The 24,801-nt window shown below is 49.0% G+C and overlaps 1 protein-coding gene and 1 long non-coding RNA gene across 12 annotated transcripts in view; one reads left to right on the top strand and one right to left on the bottom strand.

The window, feature by feature from the left end:
- The window catches only part of RAP1GAP2 (RAP1 GTPase activating protein 2), a 225,421-nt gene extending 217,088 nt beyond the window's left edge, over positions 1–8,333 (top strand). For all 11 annotated transcript variants that reach the window (XM_023244673.2, XM_019817338.3, XM_045045366.1 and 8 more), the window contains 3 exons: positions 2,618–2,694; positions 3,093–3,131; positions 4,064–8,333. In XM_023244673.2, the coding sequence (XP_023100441.1) occupies positions 2,618–2,694; positions 3,093–3,101 (86 nt within the window). In that variant the 3' untranslated portion in view covers positions 3,102–3,131; positions 4,064–8,333. The remainder of the gene's footprint in view (positions 1–2,617; positions 2,695–3,092; positions 3,132–4,063) is intronic.
- Positions 1,870–23,018, bottom strand: LOC123382126. Its single transcript, XR_006590048.1, has 3 exons — positions 22,866–23,018; positions 9,227–9,446; positions 1,870–9,138 (listed from the first exon to the last, which is right to left on the bottom strand). It is a non-coding gene; the product is annotated as an uncharacterized LOC123382126 (long non-coding RNA).
- Positions 23,019–24,801: the final 1,783 nt, after the last annotated feature.

Here is a 24,801-nt window from a genome sequence, read left to right as displayed (position 1 = left end):
CCTTGGGCTGCGGTTCATCTACGGGAAAGGTGTGAGAGGAGACAGCACATAGGGTGCCAGGCTGCGGCTTCCCTGGAGACCCTGGCAAGGAGCTGGGTGTCATCCTGCTGGCGAGGGGAGCCTTGGAGGGTCTTAAGTGGAGCAGTGTCTTCTGGACTAGCGAAAGACTGTTTTGGTGGCCGCAGCTGGCCGAGCAGACAGGATTGATGGGGAGTGGGCGCAGAGAGAGAGATCAGCAGGGGGTCACAGTGGGCAGTGAGGGGTGGCTGGAGAAATGGGAGAAGGATGTGGGTTCAGGATGCTGACGGCAGAGTCTGCTTGGGATTCTATCTCTCCCTCTCTGCCCCTGCCCCCCTTGTGTTTGCTGTCTTGCTGTCTCGAAATAAATAAATAAACTTAAAAAACAAAAAACCATTAAAAAGAAAAGAACTGTTAACCTCAATGTTTGTTAAATAACAGGAATAAAACAATAGTGAGAGGTTCTCAACCGGGGGGCACTCTTGCCTCCCCAGAGCATATTTAACGATATTGAGACATTTCTGATTTTCAGGATTGTGGGAGGAGAGTGTGCTGCTAGCGCCCAGTGGGTAGAGGTCAGGGATATCACTAAACATCCTACAAAGTACAGGGGCAGCACCCCCCCCCCCCGCAAAGAATTATCTGGCCCCAAATGTCAATGAGCTGAGGAGAAACGCTAGTCAAGTGACAGAAACACAGAAAGAGCTGGTTCATGCGCTTGCTCTAGTCCTGCCCCCTGTGCCGGGCCACTGCAGAGCCCGGTTCTTATCCTAGTTGTGGCATGGATAGGCCCATCTCTCTGAGTCTCAGTTTCTTCATCTATAAAGTGGGTAGTAATACAGATACTCTGATTTTCAAAAAATGACGCTTAATGAAATATTGAAGGAATGAATGAAACGATCTGTAACCAAGCCTGGCTCCTACTTGGTATTAGGTACATATCAAAATAAAGTTTTGAGTAATGGGAGGGTTAGAGAGTGTCTGCCACTTGCTGAAGGTCACCCAGGGCAGAAGGGGACCTCGAATGGGCCTGGTAACTCCATCTCCTCTTGTCGTACCACATGGCATGTTGCTCTCAACCCCCTTCCCTGGCGCATTATGTAACCCCAGGGCTACTTCCTACTCCCAGCCTCGCAGAAGTTGTGCTGGGTACCTGCAGGACCAGGGTCAGTTTGCAGAGATCTGGAAACTGTTTTGAACTGTTTGGCTGCGCCTGGGGAGAGACGGGGCCAGGGGGAGGGAGGTGCCCTCGGAGGACCTGACTTCCAGGCTTCTGTAGTCTCAGATGCCCCGACCGTTGGTCATGTCACACCTGGGCTCCCTGGGACCCTGAGAGGGGACTGGCAGGTCACAGTGACAGGTACTCACGGTGCTGGGTGGGACCCCTTGATTCGAAGCACCAGAAATAAGTCAGCAGCCTCTGAGTGGAGGGTACTGACTTGCCGATTCCCTGGGTCAGAGGAAAACCACAAAGCCAAGTGGCCCTCCTGCCAGCAGCGTGCTGGGAAATGTTTAACAACTGGCTCTCCTGCTGTACACACACACACACACACACACACACACATGTTTACTATAAACTTTACTGATACAGAGGATCTGAAGCACACAATTTATAAATAATAATCTTTATTATAAATCCCATATTCTTACTGATATTTGTCTAACCTTGGTATCTGTAGGCAACTAAAAGTTGCTGATGACCAATAGGTGTAGTTCTGACATGAATGATGATTGATATTTTGTCAGTGACACGTGCAACCTCTTTGCTGAATCAGATACCGGTTTTCAGATACTGGAAGGGTACAGACTCAGTTTTTGGCCCTGCTTATAATGTAATGGCTATAGACACAATGCATTTTCACATTTAATTGATATTTTTCGCGTTTTCTCAGGGGAAGCCTAGACAACAAAACAATAAGTCAAGCCCTGGTTTTGTAGCATTTGCTGATTTCTGTGGTGTAATGCTCAGAAATGTGGCTGATCTCAGGCTAGTGGTGAGCTGCGGAGTTGGGAAGGAGCACCAGACAGGCGCCGTGGACATAAATAGCCCGAGGAGAGTAGATCGTAATAAAATGCAGAGAAATAATTGGGAAGCGATGACTTCTGAGTGTTTATTACCTTTTGTAAAAAAATGTTTATTTATTTTGGGGGGGGGAGGGGCAGAGAGAGAGGGACACAGAATCCCAAGCAGGCCCCGTGCTGTCAGCGCAGAGCCCCACATGAGGCTCGAGCTCACGAAAGTGAGATCATGACCTGAGCCGAGACCGAGAGTCTGATGCTTAATCGACTGAGTCACCCGGTCACTAAACAGGTGCCCCTATTTAGTACCTTTGACGAATATAATTTATGGAATTGTAAGCTTATATAGTTTGATTTTTAATAAAATGACTGGGTTTACCAACTAGCTTGCATTTCTGAAAACTTATAAAGAGTTGGCTTTGACAAATTGCTGCAAGTCAGCCGGAGTGCTCCGGGGAGGGAGGAGGCCCTGCTCCTGCCCCCACCCCCACCCCCCGGGCGGCACCCCCGCCCCAGACACACAGCCCCGGTGACCTCTACAGCCTCACGGTCTTTTCATGGACGATTTTGTTTTTCCTAGATACCAAAAGCAGAAACTCCCCGAGGTCAAACCTGAAATTCCGCTTTGATAAGCTCAGCCATGCCAGCTCTAGTGCGGTAAGAATCCAGGGCGGTGAGGGTAGTGGGCGGAGCCTCCCACATCCCGCATTCCAACCTCCTCCAAAACTCAGCTGTCCTTTCTGGGGGTCTGGGGAAGGGGGTGCCTCACACGTCACAGGGGGTGGAGGAGGAAAACTCTGGTCAGGTCTAGGGGTGACGCTGCGGTCCCCGCATGGTGCAGGCATCAGCCTGGGGGGTGCCAGCCACCTCTGCCACACCTCCTGTGTTAGAGTCACACCCTTGGACACACACCAGGTGTGAGCTGGGAAATGCTGGCTCCTGGGGCCTCATGCCCCTTCCTGAGCTCATCAGGGAGTTGAAAGCTGGGTGCACAGAAGGTGGAGATTATGTTGTCTAGTTATTTAAAACTCTTACATGGGTTTCTCTTGAAACAGGGTCACTAATGTGAAAGAGGATTCCTTCGCTTGTCAAAGGTGGGTCGAGTGTTTGTCCTGCTTTGGCCACGTGGCAAAGTGTGTCCACTCTAAGACCAGGGAACTAGTGGCCTGATAACCTGAGAATGGCCAAAGAGATCCTGACAGCTGGAGAGGGCCGGTCGCTTCTTCCCCGAAGCTTCTGTGATGGGGCGCAGGACTGGATGCGGAGGATTGCAGGTGGCCTCCGGTGTGGCTGGGGAGAGTTTCCTGATAGGATTGGGCCAGGCTTACCCAGTTGGTCTCCCTGCCCTGGGAGGAGCCTGGTTCCAGCAGGCAGGGGGCCCGTAGCCCAGAGCGGGCCTCCCTGCCCTGGACGGGGGATTCCGCAATTTGCCCCCCTTGCCTCCCTGTTCTTGGCAGCCTTTCCCTCCTTGTGTCTTTGGCTAGGGCTCTGGGCTGAAATGTGTCCCCCCATCATGTTCAGAGGTGCCCTAGCCCCCTAAACACTGTACTGGATGACCCCGGGGAGCTCTTCCGTTCCAGCTGTGTGGTTTTCAGCAGAGCGGGGCATGGGTCCAGTTTGACAACACTGAGGCTTGACCTCCTGCTGGTAAAGTTACTGGAGACCCATTTGAATGCCCATTCCTCTTCCTGCCTTGGGGCTCCCGGGGACAGGGGGTGTGAGTCACAGCTGGAACCAAGGCGGGGTGGGGGCACAGCTCCTCTCACTTTATATAAACCTGATCTATGAAAAGGCAGAAGGGACCGTGGGAATTCTGATGCTCACCTTTACCCCCCCTTCGTGTACATCCGATGCCTCTGTTCATCAAGTCCGTGTTTATGCCCAACTTTTCAGGCTGCGTAACCTCCGGTCCCCTTGTGTTTGGCCCATCCTGTCACAAGCACATCAGTGGGCTATAGCCTTGGGCGCACGCTCTCCTCTTCCTTACCCACCGTTTGGTCACCATCTCCCTCCTTCTCTCCTCCAGGGAAGCCCCGATTCTGTCTTGGAGAAGGCTCCTGTTCCAGCAGTCTGGGGGTGCCATCCACTACTCTGACCGTCACAGTCCTGCTGCCCCACCGGCCACCTGCCCACCAGACCAGTTATCTGTCCCAGTGTCCCGATCTGGCCACCGTCCTGCCTGTCCCCTTGCCGAGGCACCCTGCAAGCACTTCCCCTTCTCTGGACAAGGCCTCGTTCCTCCGGGCTCCCCCTGCGCCTGACTGCCCCATGTGATGTGTGTCTGGGTCCTTCGTCATCTTGTTTTGTCCGTAGAGGAAAGAGTCGGGCAAGGGAGGGAATGTGGGTCCTAGGGACTTGGTCACACAGACAGGAGAGGCAGAGAGGGTGGTGAGGTGGGGGGCGGAGGCCACCGGTGGGAAGCCGCACCCGGAGAGGGGCAGCACTGGATGTGACAGGTGCGGTGAATACACGTAGTCGTGGCGGAGGGACCACTTTCCCGGGAACAGAGATTTGTAGCAGCCCTCCAAGGTGTCCTGATCGAAACCAGCTGTGTTGCCCCCACAACCGTGTGCTTCTGTGCCAGAAACTTCTTCCTTGCCCACTTGCTGACATCAGGCCCGGCGCCGCCTCTGTCCCTGCTGCTGTCAGCTGACCGAGACTGAGCTGGGCGTGCGTGAGGTGGCGCCGTGCTCTTCCTCAGCGGCAGCCCGGTGGCCGTTGCTGTGGGAGAAGCCCCGTGCCTACGTCTCCGCTCGGGGCAGGTGTTTTCCCCAAGAAGGGGCGGGCAGCCCGGAGCGGGAAGGAATTCGGGGAGAGCAAGCTGGCAAGTCGCGCTCTGGGGCCTCGGCTGCGGGGGACCTTGGGGCCGCGAGCTGGGCTGGGTCTCTGCTGGCTGTAGAGGCTCGTGGAAGAGTTACTTCAGCCCACCGCCTGGGGCAGAGCCGGGGAGGCGACATGGGGCACGAGCTGTTAGGCTTGGCCAGGCCCGGGTGTGGGCACAGAATGTAGGTGTGAGGGAAGGGGCGACGTCCTTCTGCAGCATGTCCTCCTGGCATCTGCGGGGGGCCCAGGGCTACCTTGGGGGCTCTTCCCAGCTGCTGTGCCCTCTGGCCATGTTGACGCTTGGTCCCCCAATCTTCTTCAGTCACGACCCTGCAGGCAGTGGTCCCGTTGGTGAGATTTGTACCACCTGGGCCCCCGGGGGGTGCCCTTCAGACGCTGCCTGCCCCCTGCCCGCTCGGGCGGAGCCAGCCCACTCTCAGGAGCGGCCCCATATTCGTGCTTCTTGCCCTTCCCTGTCTGCGGTGCGAAAGGTCGTTTCCGCTGACTGGCCCTGCTGGGGGTTAAGGCGGGTGTGAAGTAAAACGAGTAAAACATGGAGTCTGAGGAGCAGAGCCTCGGAGGTGCTACGGCTTCAAGTGCACGTTGGGACACAGGACAGCCAGGGCGACTCAGGCTGGCTTCCTACTTCAGTGAGCAGACGACAAGGATTTCTACCAGATGTTTTCTTTGCGGTGGGATCTGGGCCTATTCCCAAGTCAAAGCAGCCCCAAGTCAATGTTCTACTTGTTTTTGACGGATGCCACAATTCCCCTGTTGCTTTTGCCATCAGAGCAAAACCTTGACCCTTCGTCTCTCACTCATGTGGACGTTGTCGGGTCCTGTTTGCGAGCTGGGCGGGCCTCTCCCCTCACGCTCTGGGAAACGTGTTTACTTAAAGTACTAGTCCGGTAAAATTTCTTCTAGTGAGAAGGTCAACCAATGTCTGTGTAGCTTTTATTAAAAGTCACTGTAGCGGCACCCGCTGCTGGCACGAGGTCTGCGGATTCTGGCAGCATTTTGTTGGCTGAGTTTCTGAAGGATCTTGGAAGGTCAAGCTGCATTTTAAAAAAAAAAACGATTCCGGGTTCTGGTTTGCTTCTCTGGATAGCTGGTATTTACAGCTGCCTGGTGGCTATGCTGTGTGGCGTTGTGGTCTGGGGGTCCTTTGGAGTTTCCAGGTTGTCCCCACCCCGTCCTACTTGGGAACCTCATACCCGCCTTCCTCCACTGCTCTGGCTGCTGCTCCCGCAGCCCCCACTGCCTGGGAGGGCTTTGTCCCTGCTTCTGAGCCAGTGGCCAGGAAGGTGGGGCGTGTCCAGGGAAACAGAGGCATGGGCGTGCTCCCTACGAAGCAGGCCTCAGAAGTGGTTCTCTGCCTTCTTATGTTACTAGGGGTACATTGGACTGGATCCAAAATGTCCTTCCTCTGGGTCCTGTCTTACCTTCTCTAGAAAGCCCATCCTATGGCTTCTAGAGTATACATGACCAGCCCCGCTGAGGTCCTAGGGCTGAGGGGGAGGAGGAGAGGAGGGAATGGGCAGTCTTAACCTCACCCCTGTAGACCGTGGGGCAGGCAGCGTGGGTTCCTGGAGGCTCCTTCCCCCATATTCTCCTGCATCTGCTTGGCCCAAAACTTCCTTTCATGGCTGCGCCCAGTCTTGGGGCTCAAAGATTTGCTCAAGTCTCATTGGTCCCTGTGACCAGACTAATTCTGACGGTGCTCGTGCTGGTATTTGAGGTGCTCTGCTTGTGATCTGGACACAGGAGAGGTGTTTCCTGGACACCTCTCTGCTTCTGGGAACTGCCTGACTCACGGGAGAAATGATATTTGTCAGGCTCTGTAGGGTATCCCTTTGCCTCCGCTCAGTTGATGCTTAAAAGCAGAGGCAGAAAGAGCTTGAGAGAGAAGATCTTAGCTAGAGTTTCTAATGAATGGAAAATGATGAATGAGTGAAAAATGACTGAAAAACATTCTGTGGTTCAGCCTCGTTGGCATCATCTCCGTGTCCCAGCCTTCCGGGTCCCTTTTGACATCTAATCCATCCAGATCATCGTCCAGCCGAGAAACCTCAGCCCCCGTGGGGAAGTAACTCGGTGGAGATCACACAACCAGCGAGTGGCAAAGCTGGGATTAGAACCCACGACCCAGGGCCCTTTCGTCTGCTCCACCTACATGGTCTCTTCAACAAGCGGCTGCATTTGCCGGGGCCCTGAGTTTTGGAGGAGCCTTGCTGATGCCTGGGCACTGGTTGGGAGCTGTCAGCAGTCAGGGTGGGGCCTCAGTCTCTGTTCTTTTCATCAGGAGGGATAGTCTCTCAGTTTTTCAGTGAGGGCCCTGGGGTTTTGGATGCAGCTTGAGCAGAGAAAACCTGGAGGGCAAGAGATTTTAGTGGACTTTTCCGGGTAACATCCATTCTTCAACTGCCCTGTAGGGGTGGGGGCCAGGGCAGAGATGGAGTTAACTAACGCTCAGTTTCCCCGCCTTAAGTTAAGGAAAATGGTAGAAGAAAACTCTCCTATTCTCCCCGACCCTTAAACAAAGGTGGTTAATAAAAATGTAGACTCATGTGACGAGGTGGGATGAGAGCCACCGTCACTTCTTACCCTGGCTGTTTAAAGTGCCAATGCAAACACTACCTTCTTCATTTGATTCTGAGTCAACAGAGACAGGTCGTCGTGGGGGATAGTCAGGGGTCAAGTAGGTGGCTGGCAGGGACCCAGCCGTACAGCCATGCTTGGGACCCCACGGCTTCTCCCCAGATCTCTAGCTCCCTTTCTCAAAAGTGAGGGTGGGTCAGTGGAGTTTGCCAAGGCTGCGAAGGAGCATTCTATAAGCCCTGATATCTGTTTTTACCACTAGCCCCTTGCCCACCCCAACCCCACATCTCCTTCCTTTCAGCTGGCCCATCTGCCCCTTTGGGAGGAAGGAGACCACCCGCACTAGGGCCAAGGACAGTGGAGCCCTGCCTAGTGAGAGGCTGTTGGGGGCAGTGGCTCTGTCCTGTGCCTTACCAGCCCTGGAGAGAGGGTGTTTGTCTGAAAGACTGGAATTTAAATGCCATCATCTTTGATTTTGTGATATTTCCGCTTGGAACGGTCAGTTCCTCCTTCCCACTCCTTAGCATGTATGCCAACTCTCCCCTGTCATGGGCGTTCCCCTTCTACGCTCCAGCCCGGGGATTGCTGGTGTTCTAGTGTGAAGAGATTCCTTTGTGTGATAGAACCTCAGAAGTGTAGCTTGGAAGTGACGATCCATGTGATGATGACTTTTTTTTCTTTCCTCTTCGTGAGGAGGTGATTCGTAGACCCCGACTGCCTATGTAATGTAAATAATGTACATTTAATTTATTGCTATGGTAGCACATTGTATTTGTTAATGTATAAAACAAATTCTAAAAGGTTGACAAATGTATATTTTGTTGCTTAAATGTGTCTTTGCAGAAATTGACAATAAATAACATATTTTGTGTCCATCATTGTTCAGACTTCTTTGCTTGGGGCCCCGAGCCCTGAGCGTCGTCATTCATCAGAGCTTGAATACTGGCAGCCCGCGGGGCACATCTGGCCTGTAGATGTATTAGTTGGGCCTGAAACGTGTTTTTAAAATACTTGAATTCGTTGCCAATGTTTAGAAAACAGTTGATGTTTAGACCGCAATTAAAATGAGAAAACAAAAAACCCAACCTAGAAATTTCATATAACATGTAAATTCTCTGCTTCTCATAAAAATCAGTTGTTGGATCTTCCTAGGAGTGCCACAAAATTGGTCAGCACTCCTTAGTGGCTACCCCTTTGGTAAGACCTGAGGCCCTGCAGTCCCCACCATTCTCTATTGTTTACACCTGGAACGTTCCATTCATCTCTGTTTGCTCGGCCCCTGAAGGCAGCTGAGTTTGAGACCCCTGCTATCCACTGATTTGTCTCCATTCGCAGTTTTCTTCCTTCTGCTCACTATTTTTCTGCAGTCCCAATTTACCTCTTCAAGGATTCCTTTATGATTAAATGCCCTCTCTCCTCTCCACCTTTTGACTCCCAAAGGGCCATGCTCTTATGTACGTTTTGCTCTCAGTGTTTGGATATAGGTTTAGAAGTAATATCTGTATCTTTTGTATCTTAAGAAATTTGAAGGCAGGGAATAGGCCTTTTATCTGCTGGGACTTGGTTGTGTGATCTTGGGCAAGTGACTTCTCTGCGTTTGCATTTTCTTTTGTGTATAATCAGAAAAATAATCCACAAGCAAAGCACGAGGATAAAGTCAGTCCATAATGGGGAAAGAACCTTGAAAAAAATGGCAAGTGTTATTCAAGCACGAGGTTCAATAATAATTATTAATATAATAGCAGTAGATGACTCACTGGAGGCTTACCGTGAGCTGAGTGTTTTACGTGTGCACTCAGTCCTATAACATGACTGCTAGTTCCTAAAAATCACAATGCTGGGGCACCTGGGTGGCTGAGGTTGATTAAGTGTCCGACTTTGGCCCAGGTTGTGATCTCGCAATTCACGGGTTTGAGCCCTGTGTTGGGCCTGGAGCCTGCTTCAGATTCTGTCTCCCTCTTTCTGCTCCTTCCCAGCCTGTGCTCCGTCTGCATATTATTAAAAAAAAAAAAAAAGATGATTGGAGAGGTCCTTCAAAAAAAAATAAACATTAAAAAAATAAAAATCACAAGGCTAAGCAAAAACTATGCAAGCACAAGGCTTATGGAAAATGGGGCTGGGGACCCAACACTCAAACACTTTGTCAGTGATACATAAAAAGGAGGTTGATGAAAATGGTAGCAAAGTTTTACATATGTTAAATGATTAAGACATCAATACTACAATAAATACAGCTTTTTACTTTGAAACAGACCTGAAGTTTGATTGTGGAGTCAGGCACTGGAAGGACCGCCGCGTGTGGGTTATTGTGGAGAGGCGGAATGAGAGTTTTCTGCAGTCGGACCGACAGTGGGAACACCAGATGTGTCTGGGTGTGGCTCCCAACACCTGGTTCGCCAGGGTAGCTGGCAGCTGTGAGGTGGGTGCTGAGTGATTTGTGCGTTCCCATGCAGCTTGATTCAGCTGGGCGTGGTTTTCTCGGTTCACCTAGTATTTCTCATGGATGAGTTAGTTGTGTAATCAAATGTGAAGTTTGTGTTACACTCGAATTTTCCCCATGATATATCTATCAATTGCATTGGACCAAATTTCCATTTGCAAAACAAGTGTCAGCAGCAGAATGGACTGTATGATCTCATTTAGACATCCAGGCAACCCGTTCAGGCAGGCATATTATTATCCCCATTTCACTTACAGAATCAGAATCAAATTTCAGTTTAGAATCTAAATTTGATGCAGATTTAATGGATGTGCTGATGTCAACCTGAAGGCAGGTTTTGGACTGTGGGGTTCTAGACGCACAGGGATGCACCCGGGGGAACATGTTCCAGCTCTCTGGTGTCCCTGCCCAGCTTGGAGTCCGCATCTGCTGTCCTGGAATCCGCATCTGCCGCTTCCCGGGCTGCTGTCGTCACGCCCTTGCCGTGTGGCGCCTCATCCGAGCCCTGGGTCTCAGAGTTTAGCTTCTGTGGAGACCCTATGGCTGCAGGTGAAGACACATCTTTCACACAGACACCCCATTGCCATCTCCACCGCAGGATTTGGCTGCTTCCTGGGTTCAAGCCTTCTTCCTGGAAGTTGGGGGATCCCTGACTCCCCAGAGCCTTTGTGGAGGTTGAACATCTTGTGCCTGTGTGGGAAAGTGCTGTAGGGGGCACAACATTCAGGTGGGCCAGTTACCGTCCCTCCAAACCTAGGGTCCTCCTAGGGCCCTGCAAGCTCACCTTTCATCTGGGTTCTGTGTTTACGTGTTCCCTCCACTAGATGGGGCGCACCTCCAGGTGAAGGCTCATTCTTAGGACTCCAGAAACCTGTTCTCCCCACCTCAGTGTCCGGCAGCTCATAGCAGCCCCTGAACATCTTGGGGGCCGTTATTCTTCCTGCCGCATGGGGAAAGGCTTTCCTGAGGAGCCTGCTCAGGCCACACTCAGGTTTTCCTTCAATCTCTCTCTCTCTTTCTTTTTTAATTTATTTATTTTAAGAGAGAGGGCGAGGAGCAGAGAGAGGGAGAGACAGACTCCTAAGCAGGCTCTGTGCTGTCAGCTCAGAGCCCCATGCAGGACTTGAACTCATAAACTGTGAGATCATGACCTGAGCCGAAATCAAGAGTCAGATGCTTAACCGCCTGGGCCACCCAGGCGCCCCTCAATCTCCCTTTTTGAGTGCCTGCGGTGTCCAGTGGTGCCACCAGCTGTGCTCTGACCAGCCCTTCTTTCTTCTTCGGGGCAAAGAGCTGGCTCCGGTAACCATCACAGTCCGGTTCTGTAACTCTGCAGCAGCTATCAGTTATGCAAACTGTTTCATTTCGGTTCAGACTCAGTCCTGTTTGTTTGAAACTTCGATTCACATTCACTCCAAAGCCCCCTCCCATGCCAGCCCTCCAGAATAGACTGGCTGGGTGGGCCAGGGTTGTTGGCTCAGGGTGTGGCTCCTCTGACCCCTCTTTTCAATGAGATGCCGTCCTTGGCCTGTTCTAGGCCTGCCCAGCTCAGTTTTAGCAAAGAATCCTGTTAACTTGGTTTATTGAGAACCTCCCCCGCTCTTGATATCCAATCATGTTGCTGTCGCCTGATCCTTGCTACCTAACAAAGTTCTTCTTAGTAATTTTCCAGCCAATTCTTTCCCCTGCCCATTGGCTAGAAATCCCCACATGTCCCTGTTCTATTTGAAGTGGAGTTCAATCTCTCTCCCCTATTGCAATAGTCTTGGATAAAGCCATCCTTGCCTGTTGAACTCTGGTGCAGTTCTTCTTTGACAGGTGGCTTATCTGTCCCACATGCATGCCCCTGCCTCTGCTCTTTGACACCAGTGCTGGGGTGGGGAAGAGACCTCTTATTTTGGGACTGCTCCTGGAAGAGCTAACTCATGGTGTTAGCATGGGCACTCGGCAAAGCAGACACCAGGACAGGAAGAAGCAATGTATCAGGGGAAAGCCCTGTGAGAGGAAACACAGAGCACTGGAGAAGACTGGAAGAGCCATCAGACTTCAGTGTGGTCTGACCCGAGGGGAGGAGGGATGGGAGGGAGCGAGGTGGGGTGGAGGCATCTTTGGCGTCAGTCCAGTCCTAAGAGAAGTTCAGTAAGGCCACTGAGAGCCCTCTGGCCAAGGTCACCCACCAGGGGAGTCCCACCTATCATAAGAATGAGCCCCAAATTGCTATCCTTGTTGTGCCCAGTCACAGGTGGCAGTGGCCTGTCGGAAACCTGGCCTTAGTGTGAGCCATGGAACAGAGAGAGATTTCAGAATGTTGCACTTTTGGAGCCACCAGTCAGTTACGCCTCTGTAGGTGGAGACCTGCCGTATGCACGTGTCCCTATTTTGCTTGGTTACAGTTTACCCCTCATTTGTGGGTAGGCCCACATTAGTGGAGAGGGAGGGTGAACCCCCTCTCTTGGTTTTCTCTGCCTCTCTACTACCAACCTTCCATTGGTTCCTTTGCTCAGGAGGCTTGCAAATGCTGCTGTTTTGTCACAAGTGCCCTGCCATGGGAAACGGGGCAGAGGCTGGATCCATTTCTCCCCTTCTTCAGCGCCTGCTCCAAGACATCTACCTTGCGCCTGCAGTTAATGATATAAGAGCTTCAAGCCCCACTACCAACTTGGTGTCTGCTCAACTCTCGAGATGTTCCCTTATCCCTATGCCAGCAGGTAGCAGTGTCTGCTGCTCGGGGTCATATCCACTATAACGCTGTATCTCTTCACTCTGTGTCCACCTTCTCCTTTCTCCAGACCCAGACAGTGACAGGTGGTCTTGGCAATGTTGACAATCGCCTTACCATGACCATTGGGGGCTGTGGTTGGAGGCCCCTCAGTGTTGGAGGGATACAGATGGACAAGTCAAATGCTCTCCCTCCTTCATGGAGCCAGTCCTCTTATATTTCGTAGGGAATGAGGTGGGATGTTGGTTTCATTGCTAGTTCTGATGACATGGTGCCTTTTTGCAAGGCTGGCGGGGTCCCTTGGCTGGCTCCAGTGACTCCAGTGGGTCTTTGAATTTGAAATGTGAACTTGGTAGGCCATGGCTATGGCCCACTCAAACATCTGCCCTCAAACTTTCAATGTTGTACCTGTATTCCCATGGTGGAGGAGGGGCTGAGGGCAGGCTGCCCCAAGATGGGCTGCATTGGCATGAAGATTATTCTGAGCTCAAGGCAATCAAGACCCTATGGGCTCAAGAGAAACTTTTGTCCCTCCCTTAACTACATAGAAGCTTCTAAATTGGGGGTCTTTCCCAGAATAAGGGTTATTAGCACTTTTATCTGAGTGACCCATCTCTACAGCAGGGCAAACATCTAATTACCAAACATCAGCTCCTCTTCTTATCACACCTGTGAAGATCGTTCATTCCTTCCCTCTGAAGTCCCAGACGCCAACCCCTTATCCTTAGTTCAGGATGACACATATACCTCATTTTGCCTGATCATCTTTGGGGTTTCCATGCGTGTGTGGATTCCCGTCATGTGTGGTATTAAATTTGATTTTGTCCTGTTAATGTGTCTCATGTCGGTTTGATTCTTAGTCCAGCTATAAGGACCTTTGAAGAGGACAGGAATTCTTGTTCCCCAACAGTGGACACTATTTATGGGAACCAGGGTTAAGTTCCAGAGATGAACTCTGAAACATGGTTATGATGCCTAAGGGCAGGGGTCCTTGGAAGGGGACTTTTGATCTTTATTTCTGCAGGCACAGATAACACCTGCTGGAAGCATCCAGGTCTGGAGTAACTTGGTGGAAAGTCATCCCTAACTTCAGACCAGCCCCTTCCACTCTCAGAACAGGATACTGCTCATATCTGTTCAACTTTAAGGGTACAGAAAAATCACCTGGAGAGATTGTTAAGATGCAGATTGTAAGCTCCATTCCAGAGATTAGACTAACTGGGTTGGGTAGGACCCAGGAATCTGCATTTTTAACAAGCACAGGAGAATTCTGATGTAGTCTTTCACTTGGGGAACCACTGATCCAGTCTATAGTCTCTGTATACATCTCTCTCCTATTACAGTGGTCTCAGGCCCAGTGAGAAAGAGGCAGGGAACAGTGAGGGTGTGTGTGGGGGGGTTGAGTGATGCCTGTCCTGCAACTAAGGGGATTATCATTATCATTCTCACAAATGTGGAAGGAAGGTCTGTCCCAATAAGACACAGGATCTTGCTCGGGCAATGAAAAGGGATCCTCAGCCAGAACAGAATAGAGGGACATAAATGAACCAAGAAGCTTGTAAGGAGTACTTTAAGATGGAAATGGATTATGACCACGTGAACGACAAGAGTGTCCTGTAATGAGAAACACCGGGAGAAGAGATGAGCATTGTGCCTGAGACAGAAGGAATTTGGTGAAAAGAAAAATCAGATGCTGAGAAAATTGAAAGTTCAGTTAAAATCACACATTGAAACACAGCTAGAGTACCTTTCTCCAAACCCAAACAAATGATCAGATGAGAGATGTGACACGAGAGAATGGAAACCACCTATCAGCACCCTGGGAACAAAACAGAGCTGTTGAAGGAGCTGAAGAAAACACCCATGGGTGGAATGTTCCCTACCACCGAGGAGGTTAAAGGCAAAATAACCTGGTAACTACACTGGGGGAAGAATGGGGCTGACAAGCTGACTCAGTCAAGTGGAAGACTAACGCGAAGCAGCCCATGTATAAGAACCAATAAAACAAGCTGCAGCATAAATGGCCCCACATCAAAGCGTCACACAAATGATTAGGCAGGAAAAAGTGAGAATGTGTTACGGCATTGTGCAGACGCTTTCTGAGAAAGATGGTAGAAATCTTGTCTGAATTATTGCTTCTGATGGATCTTACTTATCCCCTGCATGACAGGACTTAGAAAAAATTAGAGGTGTCTGGGTGGTGCAGTTGGTTAAGCGTCCGACTCTCGTTTTCCACTCGGGTCATGATCTCATGGTTTGTGGGGTCGAGCCCTGCATCGGGCCCTGTGCTGACAGCGCGGAGCCTGCTTGGGATTCTCTCTCTCCCTCTCTCCCTGCCCCTCCCCCCCACCTAAAAAAAGTAAAGACTAACAAGGAAGTCTTTATAGTCTTGCTCTAAAATATCAATTGGCAGGTTTTACAAGAACTTAACAGTATAAGGAATCTGAGGAAAAGTCCAGGGAAAATGGACAATGAGGCCCAGATGAAATCCAGCTGTACCACTCAGAGTGCAGCAGTGAATAGAATGGGAAAGGATTTCAACTTTTTTTAATTACAGAAATTTTTGGCCAAGGAAGAGTGCTTCCCCAAACCCGAAGGGACAAAATTACAGCAGGTACAAACAACTGTAACGTCTTCCAAGGACTTGGAAATGATAAAATTAATTCAGTGACTTCTTATTGACTAGGAGGACTTTGTCGCAGGGCTGGAAGCCAGCCCAAGCAAGTGTAAGCTGACAAAAAAGGAGGCGTTCATTAGAAAGAGACAGAGCAGTCTCCTACCATCAAAGGACAGGGATGTAACGGGGCCACGGGAAGAACAGCCAAGGTCATCAGACCTCTTGTCTGTCTCTCGCCTTTTGCTTTCTGCTTTTCTCTGTGCGCCTCTGTATTTTTTTTTCCTTTCTAGAATTGTAGGTCTTTTCCTTACAGATTTGTAATGGCTTTTTGTTTAGCTTTATTCTCTCTCTGAAGACCAGCTGAGCTGGTCTCAGCACCAAGGTTTTCCTTCACTGCCTAGACTGTGAAATGGATCTGGGTCCTTTAAATGTTTCCTTTGCCAGCTGGCACAATGCTAAACTTTGTCAGCAGAGGGTGCCAGAGAGACACTGTAGGAGGAAAGGGTTTTGCTTCTGGTTCTCTAGTGCTTGCTTGGCAGGCAAGCTCTCAAGGCTCCCTTGGCAACCTGTTGTAGCACAGGTGCTTGCGTGGGTTTGAGGTCTGGCTTCTGCAGCCTGAGCAGCACTTCCTGCACCCAGATTCCTGCACTGCACACAGCTTCCCCCGTGTCCACCTCCTGCAGTGCATGACCACCTGCAGCGCCCAGTGGCCCATGGCTTCTCCTGGCAACAACCTCTTCTTGCAACTTGTTGATTTGTAACCTTGGGTTACAGTTTCCTGGGTGGAATCTGAAATTGGTCCTTGTACGTGGGGGGGGGGTGGTGGGCAAGGGCAGACTGAAAAAGAGACAGACCCCTCCAGATTGTACGTGGCAGTTTTAATAAGCAAGGGAACTTGCTTTTATGACGGTTGGCTTAGTCAGCTGAAAAGTGAGCAGATCTTTACACCCACCTGTCAGAACCTCAAAAGTTTATATAGACGTCCTAACTGGGTTCAGTCATGTCTACCAGATGGCACATGCAGTCATTATACCCAGATGGTCTCAACAGCACATTACTATCTCAAGTCTGTGTCCTTGAGGCAGCTTTTAGGGCAGGAAGGCAGGCAGAATGCATATTTCACCGACAGGGAGGGCAGGGAAGAGCCTCAATTGCCTGGGTCCAGCTCATGGGTCAAATGGCATCCGTATCCTCTTGATGACCTTCTCCAGTGTTTCACCTCCTATGACTGGCTCTTATAATTCTATATGTACTGCTCTTTTGCAATGTTCCCTGAGCAGTCAGCAAGGTTTTACTGGCATAGAGGTGGCTTGTTTGGTGACAATCTGGCCGCACTGGAGGCAGATGCCACAGCAACAGTTTAGGCACATGCAAGAAAAAGCAGATTAAAATCACGATTTCCAAAATAAGTAATTTTCAGAATTAAGAGCCCAGTGATCTGAATCATTGATTTATTAAGTCCTCTAGGCTGGAGGTCAGATAACTCAGGATATTTACTTGTTTCTTTATGTGATTTAATAAAGATGGTAATGAGCAGATTTATCAGGTATAAACACAAGCATTCTGTTTAGATAATGGCATAGATGCCTCCTTGAGAGGCAGTGATAATGTTCAGGTGATCCTGGAGGACAACTTGTTTCTTTTTCTTTTTCTTTTTTAAGTTTATTTTGAGAGAGAGAGAGAGAGAGAGAGAGAGAGAGAGAGAGAGAGAGAATCCCAAGCACGTTCCACACTGTCAGCACAGAGCCCAAAATGGGGCTTGATCCCAGGAACTGTGAGATCATGACCTGAGTGGAGATCAAGAGCTGGATGCTTAACCGAATGAACCACCCAGATGCCCCCAGCTTTTCTCATTAGAGATATTTTAGTGTTCAGTCAGGGCAGGCTTTTTTCTTATTGGCTATCATTTAAGGCTTGCTAGGTGGACTTAGTAAGTGCTTCTTTGTGTGCTACAGTGGCTTCCAGGCCAATGGAAGGAAAATGGTGGCCAGATGAGCATACCAGTGGAAAACATAACATGCTCATCTGGCCTTGAGGAGGAGGAGGTTGGCAATTGCTATTACTATGGGGCGGATTCTCCTTTGTGCCCAGGAAAAAGCCAGGGTGCAGTGGCCCAGTCACCCAGGTGGGAGCCACGGCCAAATGTCTGTGCTACATAACCACTGGGTTCCATTCAGGGCTTCCCAATAAGTGGGTGTTGTGACCTGTCAGTGTCAAACTAGCTGCTATCCTTTAGTGTGACAGAATGACTGCATAGTTCCAGTGACTTCCATCCCACTTTTCTGGTACAGCTGGGTTGGTTGTGTTCACAGTGATTTTTCTGTTCCCAACATAGGGGTGCCTGGCAATCCAGTGCTCAAATGTCCATCACCCAGGGTGAACCATGTGAATATATCCCAGGTCTGTGCATAGTCACCCGTGGCTCAGATGGTATTATTTTTTAGGACCCTTTTGGTCATCAATTTGATGGGCTGCCTGTGTAGTTTGAGAGAAAAAGAATACCCGTGTCTAGTGTTACTGATAGTGTGTGCCAGAGACCAGTTTTCTAGAGTAGTATTGGTAATATCAGATGAATTAAGAATGCCAGTCCTAGCTTGTTCTTTTTTAATATACTGCGTTAGGACTTTTTAAAAAATGTTTATTTTTGAGACAGAGAGAAAGAGAGAGAGTGAGCAAGGGAAGGGGCAGAGAGAGAGGGAGACACAGAATCCGAAGCAGGCTCCAGGCTCTGAGCTGTCTGCACCGAGCCCGATGTGGGGCTTGAACTCACGAATGGTGAGATCATGACCTGAGCGGAAGTTGGACGCTTAACTGACTGAGCCACCCAGGAGCCTTGAGAACTTTTTAATCCACTCCCCAGAGTGGTGGTAATCCTGATGAGCTAGAAAGGGGCATCTGCTCACATACCCAAGGTCAGCTTAAATCTTTTGTTGGGCATACAAGTGGGCCCACTGTGGAGAGGTATTTATATTAGGAGTCTGTGTCATGACTGGGCACCATAGGGGCAGCAGATGTCTAAGGCTGACAAGACAGTTATTTAATAGGAACTCGTATGGGAAAGTCTCCCCCTTCTGTAAGAATTACACTTGCAACCTGATCATTAGATGTTAATGTAGCTGTAGCTTTAGAAATTTGACCTGGTTGTGCATGCCATGCATGTTGGCTGGGGAAGGCAGCAGGCAGGACTGGGGGTGGGATATGCCAGATCAGGACCCTCACCTTCTCCCCTCCTTCAGTGGTGCATGTTCTGTTCCAGGTATAGTGTGTTTCAACAGGTCTGGCTCGCAGCAGGATAATAGAATCCCATTAGAGACTGAGTAGTTCCCTGGGATGTCTTATTGAGAATCCCCGTACACAATGCCTTCGCCAGGCCTGATGGGGCTTGATGTTCTCAGCATCGTAGCACATTGATCCACGGTGGGACTCAGGGCAATGGCTGTCTCCCTCAACTTTTGTACCTTTACGGTACTGGATGCTTTGGCAGGGGTTTCTAGTTTGGCATATTGGGTAATAGGCCCTACTGATTGATCATTTAAATGTATTAAAGCCTTTAAGCATCTGACTTTGGCTCAGGTCATGATCTCGCGCTTTGGGCCCTGACAGTTCAGAGTCTGGAGCCTGTTACAGATTCTGTGTCTCCTTCTCTCTCTGCCCCTCCCCTGCTCATTCTCTCTCTCTCTCAAAACTAAATAAAAAACATTACAAAAAATGAAATGTATTGAAGCCTGGGATAGTACCTTAGTCTGTTTGGCCAGGTGGTTTTAGTTGTTAGTAATTTATTCTGCTGCTTTAATATCTCTTTTTTTCTGATCAGTCCTGTGGCTTGCAGGTTACAGGGGAGGTGGGGCTTCTACTTAATGTCATCTTTTGTCCACTCTTAGATATCATGACCTTTGAAACGTGATCCCTGATCATTGAGGGCATCCGCACATGGTGCTCAGCTTCCATAATCCCCTGTTGGTGGACACCTGGTTTTCACAGCCATAGAGGCAAACTTGGATGAGGCCAGACATAGTGTCCACATGAACCAAGGCATATTTAGAATCCTCACTCAGACAGAGGGGGCAAACATAACCAGTTTGCCAATCCTTCACCATCTGGGGACTCCGATGGATGGTCCCAGACTCCTTTGGCAGGTGCCTTGAGTGTTGTTGAGGACATACAGGATTTATTACTGCATTAACCAAGCCACTGTATTTTAAGGGCAATCTGGCATCCTTGGTAATATTCCATTCAATCTGGGTGTTATGGTGGCCTCTCTTTCTATTTGCCCACTGTGTTGTATCTACTGAAGAGTTAGTTGCTAGGGCTTTTACCCAAGCTAGGGCATCAGTTTCCTGATTGCCCTATGAACTGGGACGTGGAAGACAGTGAGGACTACCTCAGGCTCTTGCAGGTAAACTTTCTTGACCTCATAAGGACTTATCTATGATCATCTACACCTTTGCTTTTCATTGTCTAAGCCACAGGGTTAATCTCTTTGGTGTGAAGGGTTAACGGCCAGGGTTCATCAGTCAGTGATCCCCAGCTAAATAGCTGAGTTCAGCCCACTAGCTGCTGTGGTTCATTTCTGTTTCCATCCAGATGATGTCAGTGTTGGGCTGAATAGCCATTGCAGTCCATGTGGGAGATCTATCAGGCATCAGCAGGATTTTTCCTCATTCCCTCTGCAGGGGTTGCCACAGGAATAGGGGTGGGGGCATTTGGAGGATCTATATGTTCTATAGGGTCTAGTAGCACCCACATTTCTAGAGACAGTGGGCTGGTGGGAAGGGTACCCCTTTGTTGTCTGTAGGCATATGCCGTAGGCACTTAGTCAAAGTGGGAGTCTGGGCCATGGCAGAAGTGGGTCAATGGAACATGTTCTCTATCCATCCCTTGATAGAAAGGGAAGCTCTTAACATGCTATGCTTTTTCTTCATGAGACAGTCTACCTGGAGGAGTACTGTGTACATTGCTAGGAACTGTTGCTTTACGGAGGTATATCAGGTTTTTGCCTCTTTCCAGAACCAAGGCCAATATCCTAGAGGTATTTTCTCTTTCTGTTGTCTCTTCTATAGTGCCCAACCCATACGTTCTAGATACATCTGATTCAAATGATAGCCCTGCTTGAGGGATGTCCAGAGCTTTAATCTGTTTCACTAGTATTTTTGCCTTCTCAAAGGTGGCTTGCTGCTCTGCCCACCTGTTACCCACCCCCCCTTTATTTTGTTTTATTTCTTAAAATTATTTATTTATTTTTAAATTTCCATCCAAGTTAGTTAGCATATAGTGCAACAATGATTTCAGGGGTAGATTCCTTAATGCCCCTTCCCCATTTAGCCCATCCCCCCTCCCACACCCCCTCCAGTAACCCTCTGTTTGTTCCTCATATTTAAGAGTCTCTTATGTTTTGTCCCCCTCCCTGTTTTTATATATTTTTGCTTCTCTTCCCTTATGTTCATCTGTTCTGTGTCTTAAAGTCCTCATAGGAGTGAAGTCATATGATTTTGTCTTTCTCTAATTTTGCTTAGCATAATACCCTCTAGTTCCATTCACATAGTTGAAAATGGCAAGATTTCATTCTTTTTGATTGCCGAGTGATCCTCCATTGTATGTGTGTATATATATATATATATATATATATATATATATATATACACACACACACACACACACACACACACACCGCATTTTCTTTATCCATTCATCCATCGATGGGCATTTGGGCTCTTTCCACACTTTGGCTATTGTTGATAGTGCTGCTATAAACATTGGGGTGCATGTGTCCCTTCGAAACAGCATACCCATATCCCTTGGATAAATACCTAGTAGTTCAATTCTGGATCATAGGGTAGTTCTATTTTTAATTTTTTGAGGAACTTCCAAACTGTTTTCCAGAGTGGCTGCACCAGTTCGCATTCCCACCAACAATGCAAAAGTATTGCCCTTTCTCCACATCCTTGCCAACATCTGTTGTTTCTTGAGTTGTTCATTTTAGCCATTCTGACATGTGTGAGGTGGTATCTCATTGTGGGTTTGATTGGTATTTCCCCAATGATGAGTGATGTTGAGCATCTTTCATGTGTCTGTTAGTCATCTGGATGTCTTCTTTTGAAAACTGTCTATTTATGTCTTTTGCCCATTTCTTCACTGGATTATTATTATTATTTTTTTTTTTTTGGCTGTTGAGTTTGATAAGTTCTTTATAGATTTTGGATACTAACCCTTTATTTGATATGTTGTTTGCAAATATCTTCTCCCATTCTGTCGGTTGCCTTTTAGTTTTGTTGGTTGTTTCCTTTGCTCTTCAGAAGTTTTTACCTTAATGAGGTCCCAATAGTTCATTTTTTGCTTTTGTTTCCCTTGCCTCTGGAGACATGTCAAGTAAGAAGCTGCTGCAGCCAAGGTCAAAGAGGTTGTTGCTTATTTTCTCCTCTAGGATTTTGATGGCTTCCTGTCTTATGTTTAGGTCTTTTATCCACTTTATTTTGTGTATGGTGTAAGAAAGTGGTCCAGGCTCAACCTTCTGCATGTCACTGTCCAGTGAAATTATATTGATTTCCCCTAGAAGTCAAACTATGAAGCACTTTATAGTTCAAAACTAAGCAGGCGGAGGGATTTGTGGTATTCCTGAAGAGCAAGGTTGGCCCAGTTGGGCAGGGCTTAGTGTAATGGCTCCATTCTCCACTAGATGGCACTGCTAACCTACTGGGGTGGATTGTTGTGGTGCTCGTAGGTGTGTATGCGCATGTGCGGGAGGGTTAAAAATGGCGTCACCCAGGTGCCCAGTCTCTAGTATTGGAACTCTGTGCTCTCCCTGACCAGCAATCGCGCACTTGTCCTTTGTGTCCAGCTTCTGTCCACTCCCTGCTACTACACTGTCTGCGACCAGCTGTCGCAGGCAGCAGGCGGCCAGGCGGCAGGCACCTCCTTCCTGAGTTTTATCTCTGATGCGGCTGTGTTTCCCGACCCATCACTTCTGAGGGACTGTGGCTTTGACCCACTCAGATCCTGTGGGAGAGGGTCTCACCGAGCAATGGCAGGCTGCACCCAGGAACATTCCCAGGACTGTGCTGCTGCTGATGCCCAGAGACTGTCACTGGGTGCTAGCCCGCCCCAGAAAAAGTTCACGCGATCGTATAGCAGCAGCGTTTCAGGGATTATGGCAAATCACAACACACATCTGGCACCAGCCTTCACCACCAACGACCTTGTTCCAACACCAGCGAATGTGGTTGTTCTCTGGGGTCTGCTGGCACCGGGTGGCCACAGAGCCTCTACCAGATGTCCTTCCAGCAGTGGAACCGCTTTTCCCCGTGTGGCCGAGAACCTCCCGGACCTCACTCTGCTCCTGGGGATTCGCCCTTCCCACCAGAGCACCAGAGCCAGGTATCGAGCTGCGGAGTGGCAGACTCTGCGCTTTCCCTGTTTAGAGTCTTAATAGAATTTAAACCCTCTCCTTTCTCCTTTCTCCCTTTTTAGTTCAGTCCCTGCGGCTGTTTCCACTTTCCCAATTTCTCTCCAGCAGCTTTGGGAGGGTGCTTTTCCCGAACCCCCCCCCCCCTCTCTGTACTCTCTTCGCAAGCAAAAACAGTTCCCTGCCCTCTGCAACTTTTCTCTCCCCTAGTTCACCGCTCTGCGCCGCGTACCTGCTTAGTTCTGTGGTTCAGATTGTGCAAATTGTTGCGTTACTCCTCAAATCAGTTTTCTAGGTGTGCAGGATGGTTTAGTGTTAATCTGGTAGTATTTCGAGGAGGAGAGACGCAAAAACACCTTCCATGCTGTTCCTCCATCTTGGCTTCTCCCCCTCCCCTCCCTCCCTTTTTTTAAAGGGATAGAGGCACTGTGTCAGGTAGGGAATAGAAGTCCTCCAAAACTCCCAAATCCCTACAAAGGCTTGCGTTTCTTTTATCTTCTTAGGGGTTGGATAGGCTTGTATGTTAGTAATCACAGCTTCTGGAACAACATTTCCTGACCAAATAATTCCTCAAAACTTTATGGCATTATCTGCACCTTGAATGTTTTGTGAATTCATCTTTTCCCTTGCAGATGTTCCAACAAATCTGCAGAGGGTCCTGCAGCGGAGGTGAATCTTCACATGTTAACCTTATAACATCAATGTAATGGACCCATTTTACTGTTGTGGGGAAAGAGAACAGGGACAAGTCTCATGTTGCCATCCCATGGCATATTGGAGGGCTCTGCAGGTAGCCTTGGAGAAGTACTTGGAAGATCCATTGTTGCCTCTTCTCATGTGAAGGCAAGTTGATCTTGTGACTCTGTAGCAAGGGATATATGGAAAAAAGCATTTGCTAAGTCCAGTACAGCATGGCACACTCCTAGGACCATGGCCAAAGTATCTAAAGCAGTGGCAATGTTGGGCACAGCCACATGCATGGGTGACATTATCTCATTCATTTCTTGGTAGGTCACGGTCATCTGCCATGGGCCTTTGGCTTTTTTATTGGTCATACTGGGCTGCTGAAAGCACTATGGGCAAAGCATGTAATACCCATTTGGTGCAGCTCTTGGAGTTTCTCCTATTTCCTTATGCTCCTAGGCAATCTATACTGTTTGACGATTGCCATTTTTCTCAGGGGTAGTAGACTTATTAGTTTCCAGCTGGCATTTCTGCTTAGTACTGGTTTGATTACTCTAACCCAGAGGTGGAATTCACTGATGTAGGTTTGTAGAGTTTGACCTTGTGGGATAAGCCCAATATATTCTTTGGTATTGAAGAGACACCGGTTCTCATGGACCGTTTTGACCATAATTATTTGCACTCCCTAACCATTGATGACACTGAGGGGGCCACAAAACTTCTAAGGGTTACCATGTATGAGAGTACCTTTGGCTTCAGTATCAGCCCGAACCATCATCTTTTGTTTATTTCTGGGGGACTAGTAAATAGTGAACCTAACATGAGACCTCTGATCGCCTCTAATGGTCCTCACCTAGAGGCAGTCTTGGCTTGTATTTTATATGTGGGGCATGGGAGACACCCACTCTGAATAGGATTGTATCCCTGGAGCCTCTGTTGGAACAGGTAGGGCATCAGGGATCGTAGGAACAGGTAGGGCAGGCCTGAACTGTTGTTCAGATTTTAAGATTTTCCATAGGTCAAACCAACATAACATTGGGTTGCTGGTCTCTCTCTCTAGGTGGGGTCTTGGCAACAAGGAGGTCAAACCATATTTTTTCTTGGTTACTTTTATCACACTCTTTTTTTTTTAACATTTATTTATTTTGAGAGAGAGAGAGAGAGAGCGAGCACATGCATGCACATGAGTGGCGGGGAGGGGGGCAAAGAGAGAGAGAGGAGAGAGAGAATCTGCTCTAACAGAGCAGAGTCTGATGCAGGACTCTATCCCATGAACCATGAGATCATGACCTGAGCCAATATCAAGAGTCAGACTCTCAACCAACTGAGCCACCCAGGCACCCCTTTTATCACACTCTGTACAGCTGATTGGGATAGCCTTTGGTGTTCTGAGCTCTGTCTCGGGTCTTTCCCTTTCCCACAGCCCATACCAGTTTCTGGGATTTGCCAGTTTCCCCCAGATCAGCAAAAGATTGCCCAACATC

Source organism: Felis catus, chromosome E1, assembly GCF_018350175.1.
Source record: "Felis catus isolate Fca126 chromosome E1, F.catus_Fca126_mat1.0, whole genome shotgun sequence".
Lineage (NCBI taxonomy): Eukaryota > Metazoa > Chordata > Mammalia > Carnivora > Felidae > Felis > Felis catus.
This window is presented reverse-complemented; position numbering and strand designations above follow the sequence as displayed.